The sequence below is a fragment of the Myotis myotis genome, unplaced genomic scaffold (genome assembly GCF_014108235.1).
Source record: "Myotis myotis isolate mMyoMyo1 unplaced genomic scaffold, mMyoMyo1.p scaffold_m19_p_1, whole genome shotgun sequence".
In the NCBI taxonomy this organism is placed as follows: domain Eukaryota; kingdom Metazoa; phylum Chordata; class Mammalia; order Chiroptera; family Vespertilionidae; genus Myotis; species Myotis myotis.
The window spans coordinates 154448069-154465192 of NW_023416313.1; the positions used below are offsets into that span (position 1 = coordinate 154448069).

The 17124-nt window shown below is 41.9% G+C and overlaps 1 protein-coding gene across 3 annotated transcripts in view; it reads right to left on the reverse strand.

Moving 5' to 3' along the window:
* DPH6 (diphthamine biosynthesis 6) overlaps window positions 1-14770 on the reverse strand; it is a 180691-nt gene extending 165921 nt beyond the window's left edge. For all 3 annotated transcript variants that reach the window (XM_036296618.1, XM_036296629.1, XM_036296639.1), the window contains exons 1-3: window positions 14702-14770; window positions 9514-9608; window positions 817-1010 (exon numbers count right to left, since the gene is read on the reverse strand). In XM_036296618.1, the coding sequence (XP_036152511.1) occupies window positions 817-1010; window positions 9514-9608; window positions 14702-14724 (312 nt within the window). In that variant the 5' untranslated portion in view covers window positions 14725-14770. The remainder of the gene's footprint in view (window positions 1-816; window positions 1011-9513; window positions 9609-14701) is intronic.
* Window positions 14771-17124: the final 2354 nt, after the last annotated feature.

The following is a 17124-nucleotide window of genomic DNA, read 5'->3' on the forward strand; positions in this document are numbered from 1 at the left end:
AATGACTGCTTTTGGGCAATATAGGTATAACACATATATATATATATATATACCGGAAATGAAGGAGGGGGAGGTAACTACAACTATTAATAAACGCATTTATATGTTATACAAAAAGTCACAAAATTCTAAGACATTGTGTCCTTATATACATAATTGTTTTTCTAATTGAAATTAAAAAGCAGTCAAAATGACTTCCTTGGGCAATCTAGTGTTAAACAAGGCTCCGTTTCTCACTTCCCGTAGGTCTAGTTAAATTTCACCCTATCAGAAAGGTCTTGCTTGGCCACTCCCTGCTGTCACTCTCGTCACCCTGATTCTTTCATTCCTCTTCATAGCACCCTTCACCACCAAGCATATTGTTCATTTGTTTGTTTGTTTATTGTTTGTCTCCTTCCAGGGGAAAGTAAGCTCCTACAGAACAGGATTTTGTCTGATTTGCGCAATGCCCCATTCCCCAGTTCCTAGAACTATACGTCAAGCTCACAGTACGTATTTAAAAAGTATTTGTTACAAAAAAAAAAAAGTGATTGAAAGGTCATCAGTTTCAAAATCCTAAGGAAAAAAAACTTAGCTAAATATCATCTGACAATCCTGGGTGCCAAACTATACCAAAAGTTTTATTTTTAAATAATATTTAATAGAAAGGTATAGTAACAATTTTCTTTTCTATTCAAAAAGACAAAAAAAAAAAACCTTCCATAGTGCAGTTAGGCTACTAGCAGTTATAAATTATTTATTACTAAATAAGTCAATAAATGTAATTTTGCAAATTATATGTGAAATTCAGTAAATGTAATTGGTCACTCTGCATACCTTAACAAGTTTCAAAAGCTCATAGAGGTCTTCAACCTCATCACCTTCACATTTGGAGTACACTCGTCCTGTATCCACACTCCTTCCTCTTATGGTTCGGCGATAGAGGGGAAGAGCCATGGCTTCTGCATACAAGTCAATGGCATGATGGCCCACTGTCTGATACATGTAGCTATCCAGTTCATCTGACCCCACTGTAAAAAAAGGGGAAATAATCAGTAAAACTGGGTGGAAAAAAAAGTGGATTTGAAAGTCTATCTAGTTTTATTGCTTAGAGAACAGTTAACACATAACTTAAAAGTTTACTATACTATATCTCTCTGTATTCTGAAGTGAAATAAAATAAGTTGCACATTTTCCCTTAGTTACATCCAAATATCAACAGCTATAGTAATCTCTACTGTTGATTATAAATACAATCCTATATAATAAAGAGCTAATATGCTAATTAGACTGGATGGTGGAACAACCTTCCAGCACGACTTTCTGGAACAACCAGTGGGTGGGGGTGGGGCCACAGCCAAGGCGGCCAGGCCTGAGAAGGTGTACCCTTGCACGAATTTCATGTATCAGGCCTCTAGCTATATATAAATTTCAGGCCTCTAGTTATATATAAATTTTTAAAACTATGTAATTCTGTTATCAGAGAAAAAGTGTGGATGGTCTTTCTCTGTTGCTAGTGGGAATAGTATTCTTGGGATACTGCTGGGTTAAGCACTTCCAGAAGTCCCCCTGGGAGGATGAAATGTGGTAGAAAGGTTTATTTCCATGGAATTATATACCTGGGTTTCAAAAGTCCCACTTCCCTTAATTTGGTCCTGGAAAATGTGCAGCTGGGGATTCAGTAGAGCTAGAAGCAAACCCAGTGTCCAGAGCTTCCATTCCATGTTGGAATTGGGTCTGGTACAGCAATACACTAGTTGCAGTCCATTAGTCCATTGTGTGGGGTGCACATGGCCGTGGACCATGCATGCCCCTTGCAACAAGAGAGCCAGGAGCCAAGAATGCAAGAGTGTGAATTCCTTTGTTTAGGAGATTAAATATCTCAAACCTTCCAGCACTTGTGGTGGCCATGCCTACTCTAACCAATGACCTGTTTCCAGGTGTGACTGACCGACAAGTACCTTCCCTATTTCACCCAGACTTTACGGGAGTAAGTCTATTCGCCCCCTGTCCAGGCCCTTCCCCCAGCGATCTGAGAAGAATAGACTGGTGATTTCCCAGGAAGTGTTAAACCGCAGGTTCCTGGCAAAGCTGCAAAAATGACATATAATATTTGGCCTTCCCTTTGCTCCTTTCCTGTTATTATTAAGTAGGTTAAATTATAACAGTATCACAATGAATGTTTAAAAAGAAATCTATCCAATAAATGTTTTTTAAATTAATTCAAGGTTATTCACAAAGTCATTGAGTTATAGCAGAAAAGCTTTCTTAATTAAACATCTACTTAGTGAATAAGTGACAAATATTTGTAGAAGAAAAATTTAGATTCTCTTGTTATGTTTTATATGCAGCATTGCAACAAAACATCTATAATAATAATAGTGTAATATGCTAATTAGACCGGACGTCCTTCCAGATGACCTTCCAGACAAAGCCAGGGCTGTGAGGGAAGCCCGGGTCTCGGGTACCTGCCACCGGCTGGAGGAAAGCCCAGGTCCCGGATGTCTGCTGGGGGCCAGAGGGTCTCCTGGAGGGAAGTCCAGGTCTCAGGTGCAAGAGGGAAGCCGGTGCCAGCAGCTGGGGGAAGGAAGGCCTCCTCTTGCATGAATTTTGTGCATTGGGCCTCTAGTCCTATATAATAAAAGCCTAATATGCTAAGTGTCCATTTGTTTGACCATTTGACCAGTCGCTATGACGTGCTCTGACCACCAGTGGGCAGACACTTCCACTGGTAGGTTAGTTTGCTGCTGGAGTCCAGCCAATCGGGACTGGGCAAGATGGGTGGGACAGGCCCTGGAGCCCTCCTGCGGTCTCTCCCCGGCCCTGATCGTGCACCAGTGGGGTCCCTCGGCCTGGCCTGCACCCTCTTGGAATCCAGGACCTCTCAGGGGATGTCGGAAAGCCAGTTTCAGCCCGATCTCCACAGGCCAGGCTGAGGGACCCCACCGATGCATGAATCCGTGCACCAAGCCCCTAATATAAATATACTAGCATATAAGTTCAATATTTTTAAAGCATTTACAAAGGTGTATAGAAACATAACTTAAGCTAATTAAGTTGACAATCAAGGTTGTAACAAGATTCCACAAACATCTACTAGTACAGTGATGGCAAACCTTTTGAGCTCGGCGTATCAGCATTTTGAAAAACCCTAACTTAACTCTGGTGCCGTGTCACATATAGAAATTTTTTGATATTTGCAACCATAGTAAAACATAGACTTATATTTTTGATATTTATTTTATATATTTAAATGCCATTTAACAAAGAAAAATCAACCAAAAAAATGAGTTCGCGTGTCACCTCTGACACATGTGTCATAGATTCGCCATCATTGTACTAGTATATGGGTTAAATATTTAAAACAGCTGAGTCACATTAGAATCTTTGGTGATGTAAACAAACTTAGAAATATATTGCAATAGACTCTGTGATCTCATAATTTTACTTTTCAGAAAAAAAGATTATTTACAAAGATATTTATCACAGCATCTATATATATAGAAACCTAAGTGATCAGCCAACTAGCCAGTAGCTATGACGCGCACTGACCACCAGGGGGCAGACGCTCAACATAGGAGCAGAAACTACAGGCTTGAAAACATAGAACAGGCTGATGAATCTCAGAGGGAAGTGGGGAGGAGGGAGAGCGGAAAGCGATCAACCAAAGATCTTATATGCATACTAGAAGCCCGGTGTCCCTCGGCCTGTACTGAGGGGATCGGGCCAACACCATCCTGGTGCACAGATTCATGTACCTGTGGGGTCCCTCAGCCTGGCCTGCGGGGATCGGGCCATAACTGGCTCTCCGATATCCCCTGAGGAGTCCTAGATTGCGAATCTGTGGTGCACTGGGCCTCTAGTTATTTATAATAGACTAAAGGTCCGAAGCATGAAATTCGTGCAAGGGGCTTGGCCCTCACAGCCCCAGCTGCCTCGGCCAGCCCTCACAGCCACGGCCAGCCCTTGCAGCCCCGTCTTCATCCGGAAAGTCGTCCAGATGGTCGTTCTGTTTGGTCTAATTAGCATATTAGCTCTTTATTATATAGGATTAAAAACTATACTATATCCATGAAATACTATGCAGCCATTAATTAAATCTGAAGAGCTTTCTCTAAGTTATATTCTGCAGAAAAGAAATATCATAGATATTAATAGGCATTGGATATTAATAGGTAATAGGACAAAGGGATTCCCTGGTCAAATAAATTTTTAAACATGAAGCTAAACTCTGCTAAATAAGTGTTTTTGCTGCAATTCTTCCTAGGCTACTGTGTTTAAGTTGCTCCACTGAAGGGACAAAGTATGAACTCTCTCTCCTCTCTTTCAAATGTATCTATTCATAGAACACTTAGATTTCATATGGTACTTGTATTCCAAAGAGGATATCTAGAAAATGCTATGGTAAAATAATACTTATTGACACAGAATATGTTCACAAGATGTTAAGTTAAAAAAAAAATGACAAAATAATTTGTTCAGCATATATGTTTGTGTGTGTATGTGTGTGTGTGTGTGTGTATGCATATATGTCACGCAGGTCCAGGCTTTCCACTGAATGTGAAAGTATCCTGTCAAAAGCCATGAAAATGATATTGTAAGGAATGGCCCCTTGAGTAATCAAAACCATCAACCATCTGCTATCACATTTTGGCTCACCAATCTTCTGAGCCCACACATTAGACTGGGACCCACACTCACATTATTATTATAAATCTGTGTACTCCCGGTCACATTAGGAAGAAGAGATACAGCCAGTTACCTAAAAAATCTTCAGCCTACCTCATCTCAAACTTACACATTAAATGTATTAGTTTTAAAAAACACTGATACAGTCAAATTAATATATTTAAAGAACTTTGAGCTACTTAGCAAGAAACTTCCTGATGCTAGCACAATAATTAAAATATTTTACTGACATCAAAAACCTAGAAGACTATTTTCCTTTAAGGCTCCATTCAGTCCTAACCACACTGTAACTTTTATTAATTCAAGCTACATAGTAACAATGGTATGAAATCAAGTAAAACCAAAAGGCTCCACTGTTGCCTGAAGCACCTCAATTAACATGCCACAGAAGTTCCTACTACAAATTTAAAGAGATGGTTTTATGAATTCTATGACAATTTCAAATTATTCCATTGATGAGGATAAATTCTTTTCCAGACAACCTATTAAAACCCAGTACTATGAATTCACTATAACCAACTTTACACTGGAGTCATCTCCACCAGTCATTCTTCATTAAGGTTCCTTTTGCAACATGTTTGGGCGGAAAAGAAGTCAATCAATGAATCATTCAATAATCACCAACTTCCTGCTAACTTTAAATAAAGATTAGCTAAACCGTCTCCATCTCCCAACCCACAGCCATCTATTCTCTTCCACTACAATTACTATAGTTTCAGCTGACTGTTTCCAGCTTTTACTTCATAATATTCCAATTTACTAACAAGTTTTTCTTTCATAATATTCCATTTACTAATGATTTTTTTCTCACTAACAATATTCTAAATAAATGTCTTCATTCCACTGTGAACTATAAAGATATACTTTGCTTGTAATCTTACCCACCCTGCCAGTGAACCATTAACACATGGACGATTATATAGTAACTAGAGGCCTGGTGCACAAAATTCGTGCACTGGGGAGGGGGGTCCTGCTGCCTGGCCCACACCCTCTTGCAGTTGAGTAGCCCTCCGGGGATGTGTGACTGATGTCTTAGGCCCGTTCCCCATGGGAGCGGGCCTAAGCCGGCAGTCGGACATCCTTAGCACTGTGGCAGAGGTGCTGCCGTGAGCCTGGCTTCTGGCTGAGTGGCACTCCCGCTGTGGAAGTGCACCGACCACCCAGGGGCAGCTCCTGCATTGAGCATCTGCCCCCTGGTGGTCAGTGTGTGTCATAGTGACCAGTCATTCCCAGTCTTTCTGCTGTTAGGGTCAGTTTGCATATTACCCTTTTATTATATAGGATAGAGGCCTGGTGCACAGGGAGGTGGGGCTGGCTGGTTTGCCTTGAAGGGTGTCCCGGATCAGGGTGGGGGTCCCGCTGGGATGCCTGACCAACCTGGGTGAGGGGCTGATGAGTGTTTGCAGGCTGGTCACACCCCCTTCAGGGTAGGGGTCCCACTGGGGTGCCTGGCCAGCCTGGGTGAGGCGATGATGGCTGTTTGCAGGGTGGTCACAACCCCTTCAGGGTGGGGGTCCCCACTGGGGTGCCTGGCCAGCCTGGGTGAGAGGCTGATAGATGTTTGCAGGCTAGTCAAGCTCCCCGCAGTGGGGACCCCCATCCCATGGAGGTTTGGCCAGCCTGGGTGAGGGGCTGATGGCTGTTTTCAGGCTGGCCACACCCCCTTTAGGGTGGGGGGTCCCCACTGGGGTGCCTGGCCAGTCTGGGTGAGGGGCTGAGGGCCGTTTTCAGGCGGGCCAAGCCCCACCGGCGACGGAAGCTCTCTTTTTTTTTTTACTTTGGGATTTATTCACCTTCTATAATTGAAACTTTGTAGCCTTGAGAGGAGCTCAGAGCCAGACAGGGCGGGCGGGAGGGAAGCTTGGCTTCCTCCATCGCCAGGGGCAACCCACTCCTGCTCACTCCAGCTCCGTGGCCACGGCTGGCTGAAAGCAGGTATCTGGGATTTATTTACCGTCTATAATTGAAACTTTGTTGCTTTAAGTGGAGCTCAGAGCCAGGCCGCGACAGGCGGGAAGCTTGGCTTCCTCCATCATTGGGGCAACAATGCCTCCTACTTGCTCCAGCTCTGTGGCTGCTGGCCGCCATCTTGGTTGGGTTAATTTGCATAGTTGCTCCGATTGGCTGGTGGGTGTGGCTTAAGGTGTAGTGAAGGTATGGTCAATTTGCATGTTTGTCTTTAATTAGTGTAGACTAGAGGCCCTGTGCATGAAATTCGTGCACGTGGGGGAGAGGGGGTCCTTCAGCCCAGCCTGCACCCTCTCCAATCTGGGAGGCCTTAGGGGATGTCCAGCTGCAATCTGGGACCACTGGCTCCTAATCACTCACCTGCCTGCCTGCCTGATCACCCCTAACCACCTCTGCCTGCTGGCCTGATTGCCCTTAACTGCCCCTGCCTCGGCCCCTGGCACTGTGGCTTTATCCGGAAGGATGTCCGGAAGATGTCTGGTCTAATTAGCATATTACCCTTTTATTAGTATAGATTAGAGGCCCAGTATACGAATTCATGCATGGGTGGGATCCCTCTTCCTGGCCGCCAATTGGGGGCCATCTTGCCCAGTCCCGATTGGGGCCATTTGGGGCTGGCTGGTTGGAGGAGGGACAACAGGAGGTTGGCTGGCCGGGGGTAGGGACCACAGGAGGTTGGCTATGGGAGCGCACTGACCACCCAACAAGCCGGAGGGGAGGGACCACAGGAGGTTGGCCAGCTGCAGGAGGTTGGCTGTGGGATTGTGCATCATAGTGACCAACCGGTCATTTGGTCGACTGGTCTTAATGGTAGCTTTTATATAGATAGATTATGTCAAGTATGTATTATATGTTATATAAATATATGCTTTTAATACCAAGACCTCTCAAGATAGAATGTTTTACAAAACCCACATGCCTAACTAACCAAGGATAAAGGAGTCTCTTTTGTTTTGGTAACAGAATATAGCCTTAAAAAAAAAATCTGTTCCTTCTTTTATAATACAGAAGTTACTATACAGTTCCTACTCATCCTTAGTCAAGAGTTATCTCTTTATTATTTAAAATACAGAAATAGGAGGTTTTCAAAACAGCTCACGTCTAAAAAGCTGTTATTACCCATCATCAGAACTCCAGTACAAAATCCTAGAGTATATGTTTACCCCAACCTTCTACAGAACTTGTTCTATTTCTTCTGGTAAAATATCTTTAATCTCCATCTTCCCACTTCACTTTCAGCTTTACTTGGGTTTTATTCACAGAAGGAAAAAACATCTGACCAATAACTGCTGGCTATTCTATGGCTAATCCTAGTTAGTTTATTATTCATCTGTCCACCAATAAACTGAGTGAATGCCTACCAGGTACACAGAGCTGTCTCTAGTGCTGAGGAACTGACCTTTCCTCTGAAGAAGCTTACAAGCAATCTACCTATTTAGGGATAAAAAGCAAAGACAAAATAAACAGAAAATAGTAAAATGATATAAAATTAAAAATTCAATAGTCTGACAATTTTGAAGAAGGAAAGATGAAGGAAGAAATGAAGGAGGGAAGGAGGAAAAGAAGGAAGGACTGATTGATTGATTTAGAGCTAGCTTCAGATTCAACTACATTTATTGGATGCCTACCTCATGCCAGGAACAATGATTAGTGTTTTCATATATAGTGCTCATTTAATTCATCCTAAAATAATAGTATAGCACAAGTATAGAGTCTTGAAAGAAGATGAGTAAAGTGAATGATAAAAATATTTTACTAAAAGTATGAGGAAAAGTATTAACAAACTTAGACAAGTGTTATTCTCTCTCTATGGCACTTTAGCAGTTAATGTTTATAATTATATGGTTATAATACAAGAGTATAAAAATCAGTGAATATTTTCCTTTTTTTAAAGGTCTAATTGGGAAAAATAATTATATAACCATGTGGTGATGGATGTAAACTAAACTCATGGTAATCATTTCACAATATATACATATGCCAGATCATTATGCTGTTCACCTTAAACTACTACAAGGTAGTACATGAATTATATCCCAGTTAATAAAATATATTATTGAGGGTTGACTGTATCCCTCCCAAATTCTTATTTTGAAGTCCTAACATCCATTACCTCAAAATATGACCTTATTTGGATATAGTGTCCTTGCAGATGTAATTAGTTAAGATAAGGTCATTAGGGTAGACCCTTAATCCAATATAACTGGTGCATTAAAAGAGGAAATTCAGGCACACATGGACACAGAGGAGGAAAAAGTTCTAATTGGGGAAATGTCATTGTTGAGTAATCTGAAAAAAGTACCTAAAATGAGGTCTGTGGATTATTTATGGATGTCCTTGTTACTACTGACAAAAAGTGAAAATGTATTACTTTATACATCTATCAAGTCTCATACATTTAGCTTACATCTAAACTAAACTAAATATTTTATAATATTTATAAAATAGCTAAATTAAATATTTTATAATAAAATTCATACATTATCATCTATCAATACATGTCTTATTTCCCAAGCTCCTAGTGGCTCTATCTTATTTACCTATGTAGTCCCTACAAAACTTGGAAATGTGTTGTGGTAGAAAGACAGTGTGAAGTAAGAGAGTTCAAGGCTCAGCTCTGCAAGTTTGTCTTGCTATTTTGCCTTGGACAAATTTATAAAACTCTGAGCCTCAGTATCCTGTTGAATAAAACACTCTAGGAGTTGTTATGAGGATTAAAGAATATGTAGTTGAAAACACTTAGCACTGAACTTAGCATCTAATAGGTGCTAAAGATGTACTAGTTCCTTTTATATTTTTGTAGACTATATACAACCAAATATAATGAAGTTGGAGTTTCAGTCACTTAGAAAATTTCCAATAAAAGTATACACTGACCTTGGTTTTCAGGTGGTCTTAGATTTGCTAAAGCAACAATCTGGTGCCCAGCAGCAATGCACTGCATCATATTGTAACAGCTGTCCTTCCCACCACTAAAACATAAAGAGATATATATAAGGTTACTGACCATTATTCAACAGAGAATCATTAGGTACCAAAATAGAACACATTTATTTAGCTCTTCAAAATTTGGGGGCCTACCTTAATTTAGAATGCAAAACACCACATGTACTTTATGTAGCATAAGCAAACTGAATGAACAAATCTGAATGTCTAAGGTTGATATGCACAAGAGCTTATGAAATTATATGCCACTATAACAAAGACCATTCTAAACAAGATATGACAACTCTTTGGTTTGTGACAGTAGCTTTACTCAATATACAAAGTACTTGCAAATAAAATGATTTAAGTTTACATTCCAGCCCTAGCTGGTTTGGCTCAGTGGATAGAGTGTTGGCCTGAGGACTGAAGGGTCCCGGGTTCGATTCCGGTCAAGGGCATATGCCTGGGTTCCGGGCTTGGTCCAAGGGTGAGGCATACAGGAGGCAGCCAATCAATGATTCTCTCTCATCACTGACGTTTCTATCTCTCGCTCCCATCTCCATTCCTCTCTGAAATCAATAAAAAATATATTTAGATAAGTTTACATTCCAACTAAATACTTATTATATATACTTTAGATGAAATTCTCTACAAAAAAATAGAAAAACATCTGTTACACTGTAAGAAATCTAACAACTGGCCTCCATCACCAATTAAAGGATCAAATTAAAAATCTGAGATCCGCCTGGCTGGCCTGGCTCAGTGGTTGAGTGAACCAGGAGGTCACACTTTGATTCCCAGTCAGGGCACATGCCCAGGTTGCGGACTCGATCCCCAATGAAGAGCATGCTGGAGGCAGCTGATCAATGATTCTCTCTCATCATTGATGTTTCTATCTCTCTCTCTCCCTCTACCTTCCTCTCTGAAATAAAAATATGTTTGATAAAAATCTGAGATCCACTCCAGTGACAAAGTATGACATACTTTGTGGGTTCAAATTCTGTAGAGATAGAAAGCAAAATGCCAAATTATACCAACAAAGTTAAACATCAGTACTGTCAGTACTTCAACATTTTTTTAAAAAATATATTTTTATTGATTTCAGAGAGGGAGAGGGAGAGGGAGAGATAGAAATATCAATGATGAGAGAGAATCGTTGATAGGCTGCATCCTGCAAGCCTCCCACTGGGGATCGAGCCCGTTAACCCAGGTATGTGTCCTGACTGGGAATCAAACTGTAACCTTCTGGTTCGTAGGTCTACGCTCAACCACTGAGCAACAAGAGACAGGCAGTACTTCAACTTTCAGCCATCACTATATGATGGCAGAATGAGGCTTGAGCACAGATCTAATTAACAGATTAAAAAGAGCTAAATCTGGCCCTGACTGGTTTGGCTCAGTGAATAGAGCGTCGGCCTGCGGACTGAGGGGTCCTGGGTTCGATTCCAATCAAGGGCATGTATGTTGGTTGCGGGCACATCCCCAGTGGGGGGTGTGTGGGAGGCAGCTGGTTGATGTTTCTAATTCTCTATCCCTCCCCCTTCCTCTCTGTAAAAAAATAAATAAAATATATTTTTTTTTTAAAAAAGCTAAATCTGGTACCAAATTTACCTAAGCAAGAGGCAAATCACTTAGTCAAGAGAAGTGGTACTTCATCTGCAACAAGGTTGAATGGCAAACTCTATGCTATTTGGGTTTCATACTGTTCTGCTTCTCACTATACATGCTTCTTCCTTTCTTTTAACATTGCCTCTCTTCCCTTTTCTTGCTCCTCCAGTTTCCCTTCTTTCCAATTTTCGCTTAAGATCTGCAAATGTACCCTGAGGCAATGTTTAGACCTATTCATAGCCCAAAAAACTAAGAGAGACTTTTTATTCTACAAGCTGGCCTTTTCATCTTTTTAGTGCATAACATCTGTCTGCCTCTACCATATTCTGATCAGTTTCAGCCATCATTCCAGAACTTCACAAGGGGAGAGATTGTAAGGGACAAAATGAAGTTACACATCACACTCCCTTTCCTCAGATTCTGATATTCCCATATATCCGTATTCCACAACTTCACCTACTGAACTTCACTGCTCTATTTCCATAGGACAAAAAGATATAATTCTTTAGTCTCTCTCTCTCTCTCTCTCTCTCTCTCTCTCTCTCTCTCTCTCTCTATATATATATATATATATATATATATATATAATATGCAAATTGTTCCCACAGGAGTTCAACCAGGAGACCGGTCGCTTGCTATGACATGCACTGACCACCAGGGGGTGGCGCTGAATGAAGGCAGGCCCCGGCTGGCAGCCGGGGAAGGGAGGTCCCAGCCAGCAGCCAGAAGGCCCCAATCAGCCCTGATCACCGGCCAGGCCTAGGGACCCTACCTGTGCATGAATTTTGTACACCGGGTCTCTAGTATAGAATAGTTAAGATGAAAGGGTATATCTCCACAATTCTAATTCCTTACAATATTAAAGATAAAGGATATACATCTGAAATCAGAACTTAGCTTTATAATTTATTTTAAAATGCTAAGCTTTCAAATATGGTTTTAAAATAGTATTTCCTGACCAGCTGGTGTGGCCCAGAGGATTGAGCACTGCCCCATGCACCAAAAGGTTCAATTTCTGGTCAGGACACATGCCTGGGTTTCAGGTTCAATTTCCACTAGGGGGTGTGTGAAAGGTAGCTGATTGATGCTTCTCTCTTCCTCTCACCTCTCTATGTAAAATCAATAAAAACATATCAAAAAATAGTATTTCCTAAATTGTGTTCTGTGGAACACTACTATCCAACAAGTACTCTAAGGACAATGGTTCTCAAGGTCAAATAAGTTTGGGAAATACAGATCATCTTATCCCCTGAAAAGTCACAGAATACATTAGGATATGTTATGTAAGAAATTCCACAGAAAAGATCAGAATTTTAATTTCCAACTTTTGGATACTAGCTATATTACTCAATGTGTTTGTGTTTATATACTTCATTATAAAATCAGAGAATGGCCTAGCTGATCCTCAAAGTGTCACTCAACTGTAAAATTCAATGATTCTATCTTTTGTGTATTAGAAAAATAATGTTCTTTATGGTCTAAGGCAGGGGTGGGGAATGCCCCACTCTGGGGCCTGAGGGCCATATAAGGCCTGTGAATCATTTGGTCTGGCCTTGCCAAGGCATTAGAGGTGAGTTAATTAAATGTTTGACAAAATATAGCACATTAATTTTTAAGTTGATAATTTTGTATGGCCCATGAATTAAGTTATAAATATCTAAATGGCCCTTGGCAGAAAAAAGGTTCCCCTCCCCTGTCTAAAGAAAAGGATCTTGATTTCACTTACTCTCTAAAACACATACATATCTCTCTCTCTCTTTTTAGTGCACACACACACAGACACATGGCAAATAGAGTAGATTCACTGTATTTAATTAACTCCATACATACTCAAGCATACCAGTATATGCACGTAAATGTATATTATATGGGTACTATATATGAATACATAGCTCATATGTATTCATATATATATATATATATATATGTATGAATATACTGCATTCACACCTACAGTATGTCTCCTAGCATTTATACAGATCTTACCATTTAGCAAGAATTTTCCAACAATGCCTTTTTTAATTTGTTTTATTAGAAAAGTAATGTATGCACATTACAGAATATTTAGTGTAATGGATTACACCAATCTTCTCTCCTTCCCTCCCAGATTTCAGAGTCTTCAGTTGGTGTCTCTTTAATGGTTAAACTTTTGGCAAAGTGAATATAAATGTAAATTACTCATTTCCTGGACTACTTTTTATTCTTTTCTACCTCCTAGATCAAATGAAGACCCCAATGGTCAAAGCTTAATCATTCACTTTACAAAAGAAATACACTGAATAACAATACTTCTTGACCCTACAGTCTCCTAAAAATGGTAATGAAATAAAAGAAACCGGAATATTCCAGAAGGGGTTAGTGTTATGTCGAGACCTTAATAAGTCAGTAGCAACTACCAAGGCATTGAACAATAATATGAAATTTTCAATGGGTTTGCAAAGAAAATGCATGGTTGCAACGTAGATCAGACACCCTATAGAGATCCAAATCTCATCAAACAAAATTCAAGTAGACTAAATCCCCCCCTTTTCCTGTTGTTATTGTGTTCCCCTTTGCTTCAATTTTCAGATTGAGTACGGAAACATTTTAACGGGCCTGTCTTCGGTTGTTGTAGGACTTTAGACATCTAAATATAACGGGTTGCCATACATTTCAAAGTCCTTTTGGAATATGAAGTATTACCATAAGTTATTCTAAAAGCAACCATCGTGTATCTGAAGCAAGAGCTTCAGATCTAGGGTGTGGGGGATGGAAAAGCGCTTACTATGCAAATATGCATAACCCTTGGACACAGACAATAGCGCGGTGAAGTCCTGCGCTGGGGCGGGGCGGGGTGGAGGGGGCACAGGGGAGGAAATGGGGGATATCTGTAATACTGTCAACAACCATTAATTAATTGCTTTTTAAAAACTGGCACAAGTCCATCTCCATCCTTAAGCGCCAAGGTAAAATACATCCATGTCCTAAGCCACCCGGACACACCTAGAGGCCAGGTGAGGGAGAGGAGGGTTTATAATAGAAAGGGTCAGAGAGACACAGCCTCGGGTGGAAGGCTGGACCCAGAAGACCGGCTTTAAAGACTAAAGGTTAACACAGAGGATGAAGAAAGCCGGGAGAAAACGGCGGAGAGTCACGCTGTGGCTCTCAAACTTCCCAGCAATTATAACTTTTAGGAATCCGCCCCCGGGCCGTGTCAGGCTAATGAAACCAGCGCTCTGGCCTTGAGGCCTCAGCATCAGCAGTTCCTAGTTCCCAAGGTAAATCCGAGTCTGAGGGACAGAACAAAGGGGGCGGCGACCGGCAGAGAGGAGGGGCGCGAGTCCGAGGCCACGGGCCCCGCCGGGCTGGGCGCCGGCCCGAAGGCTCCGCCTCTTCCTGTGGCCAGAGGGGCCGCCTGAACCGTCGCGCGCTCCCCCACGGGCAGACTCTTTCACGGCCACGGGCGGTGGCGGCGGCGGCACTTCACGCCCATCAACAGAAAGGGGCTGCAGGCTGCCAGGGGAGGGAGAAGGTGGCACCAGCGCCAGGTTACCTGATCAAAGCCGCGACCCTCATGCTGGTCGCAGTGCGCGTGCGTGCGGCGGGCGGGTCCGTGACGTCATTGCAGCCGCGCCCGGGTGGAAGCGTGGCGGGGCCTCACGCTGGTGTTCGCTCCGCTGCCTGTCCGCCTGTCCGCTTGTCTGACTGTCCGCCTGTACTTGCAGCTGCCGGGGGATGCCTCCCTGGGGAGCATAGGCCACATTGGCACCTTGTCCCTGGGGTAGGGACATCCCGGCCCAGGAAACGTGGGTTTAGGCGCGGCCTGACCACCTAAGTGAGGGCACTGAGGTTGCCAGGAAAAGGGCAAAGTCCGGTTGCAGGGTCCAAGCACCTTGGCGATGTATTTGTACAGTCACTTATGCTGTAAGTTGAAGCACTTGTGGATGTGCACAGGGAGAGGAAGTTTGCTTTTGCTTCCTCAACCACCCCCAAGAAGCACCCTTTAGTTTTTTAGTTTATATGTCCTCTGTCCTCCAAACCTAAATCTGTTCCTAGCCCAGAGACCTCTAGGCTCCGTGTGGTTTTGACCCTTTAGTAATGGAGAAGCTAGCTGAGCAGCCAATTAAGGCTCATCACCAAAGCGCAGCGGCCTTGCAGAAAGAAAATCAAACTTGTAAATTCATTCACCAAGTAGTTACATATTGCCTTTCAGGTACCAGCCACTGTTTTAGTTTCTTGGGATACATTCATGAATAACACAAGGCTCACTTCCCTCATGGAGTTTATATGGAGGTGGAGAGAGCAGACAATATACAGGTAAAAATTATATAGTGTGTTAAAAAGTGGTAAGAGCTCTAAAAAAAAAAAAATAGAGATTATGAGGTATCAGGAAGGAGGAGGAAGGGCAAGTTGCAGAATTAAATAGAGCATCAAGTGGGACTTAATAAGGTAAGAGTTGAACCAACTAAAAGGAGGAGAGTTATCTGTGTAAAATGGGATGTGCTCTACACAGAAGAAAAAAAACTAGAGCCAAGACCCTAAGTCCTGTGAGGAAGGAAGAAACTTTATCCTCCTCCATTTTTTTTCAGGGTTTAATAATTAAATCTATGTGAGACGTTAATAAGAGAAAATAAATTTAATTACATACCTACATATGGGGACACCACATACATGAGAGAGTTGGAGACCCCATACATAAGAGGTTCAGAGACAGAAAAATGAAGTATATATGGCATTCTTGGCTAAGGATGAGATCACGCACCTTGGGGTTTCAGAGGATCATTATAGGATGATAAGAGCAGCATATGTTCAGTAATTAGTAGTTTACCTTCACATATACATAGGTCAGAAAAGGTTATCTTTGACAATAGCATTATGCGAAAGGTCCCTCATTCTAATTCTTCTGGTGGTTAAAGGGGGCTGGGCCCACAGGATCTCCATTGCCTTTAGCTCAAAATAATCTTCATACCACAGAGCACATCTGAGGGTGACATTCTGAACCCCTACTGTGCCTGTGTTTTTGTGGAAGAACAAGGCTGGTCAGTGTGGCTTAAGCAGAGTGAGTAAGGCTAAGAGTAGTGGAAGATGAGGGTCCAATGATGGTGTTAAGTAAGTGCCTTTTTATTAAGCATCTCTTCTCTGATCCCCCTCACCCTCTTCAAATATTGTTTCTCTCGCCATCTCCCGCCGCCTTTTTGAAACTTTCTATCTGAATTCTGTCACTTAATAATTTTTTTTTCTGGTTGCCTAATGTAACACTATTACATGTGTGTGTCTTCTTAAAAAACTGTATAGTTCCCCACATGAAGGCCTTCTTCTCAGAGCTGCCATACAGAGGCTCTGTGCTTGAATGGACCCTCAGGGCCAAAGTATAAGTAGTGGGTTCAATCTATTCCAGTTTAATATGTATTTGAAGTTCTGAAATAGACCCAACCAATGGGAAGTCCTGACCTAAAGTCCATTAGAAGAATCCAAATTTGGTCAGGAACAGCCCAGTTCTAGTACTTCTTCCATACTCAGTCATTGTCTGAGAGCAGTGCAGGAAAAGCTTGGCCTGGTGCAAACTTGGCAGTGGATTCCAAAGTGCTTCAGCTGGAATCTATCAATCAGTTCATCATAAAGCTCTTCGCTGATTCCTATGAACCCCTCTTGCTAAGGATAAACTTAGAAAGGGGAAAATAATGGGTCAAACTGTAGTCCCTCTCATTGCAGTTTGTTTGGGGCTATTCTGGTACTTATTCTGTTCTCCACTATGCATCCTCATACCCCTTTCTCTCAGCTATGGCCTCCACAGATCTTGTTGAATTACCTGGTCATGCCACCTAACCATTCATTCCTCAGGGGTCTTGGACTTTGGTCATCATACTCTTCTTACCTTGGGGTTTCTGCCTGTGTTCATTCACAGTTACCATTAGGCAAGGAAATATACATGTATTTCTCCTTGTTTCCAGCCCCATCTCTTTCTGCTAATCAGAG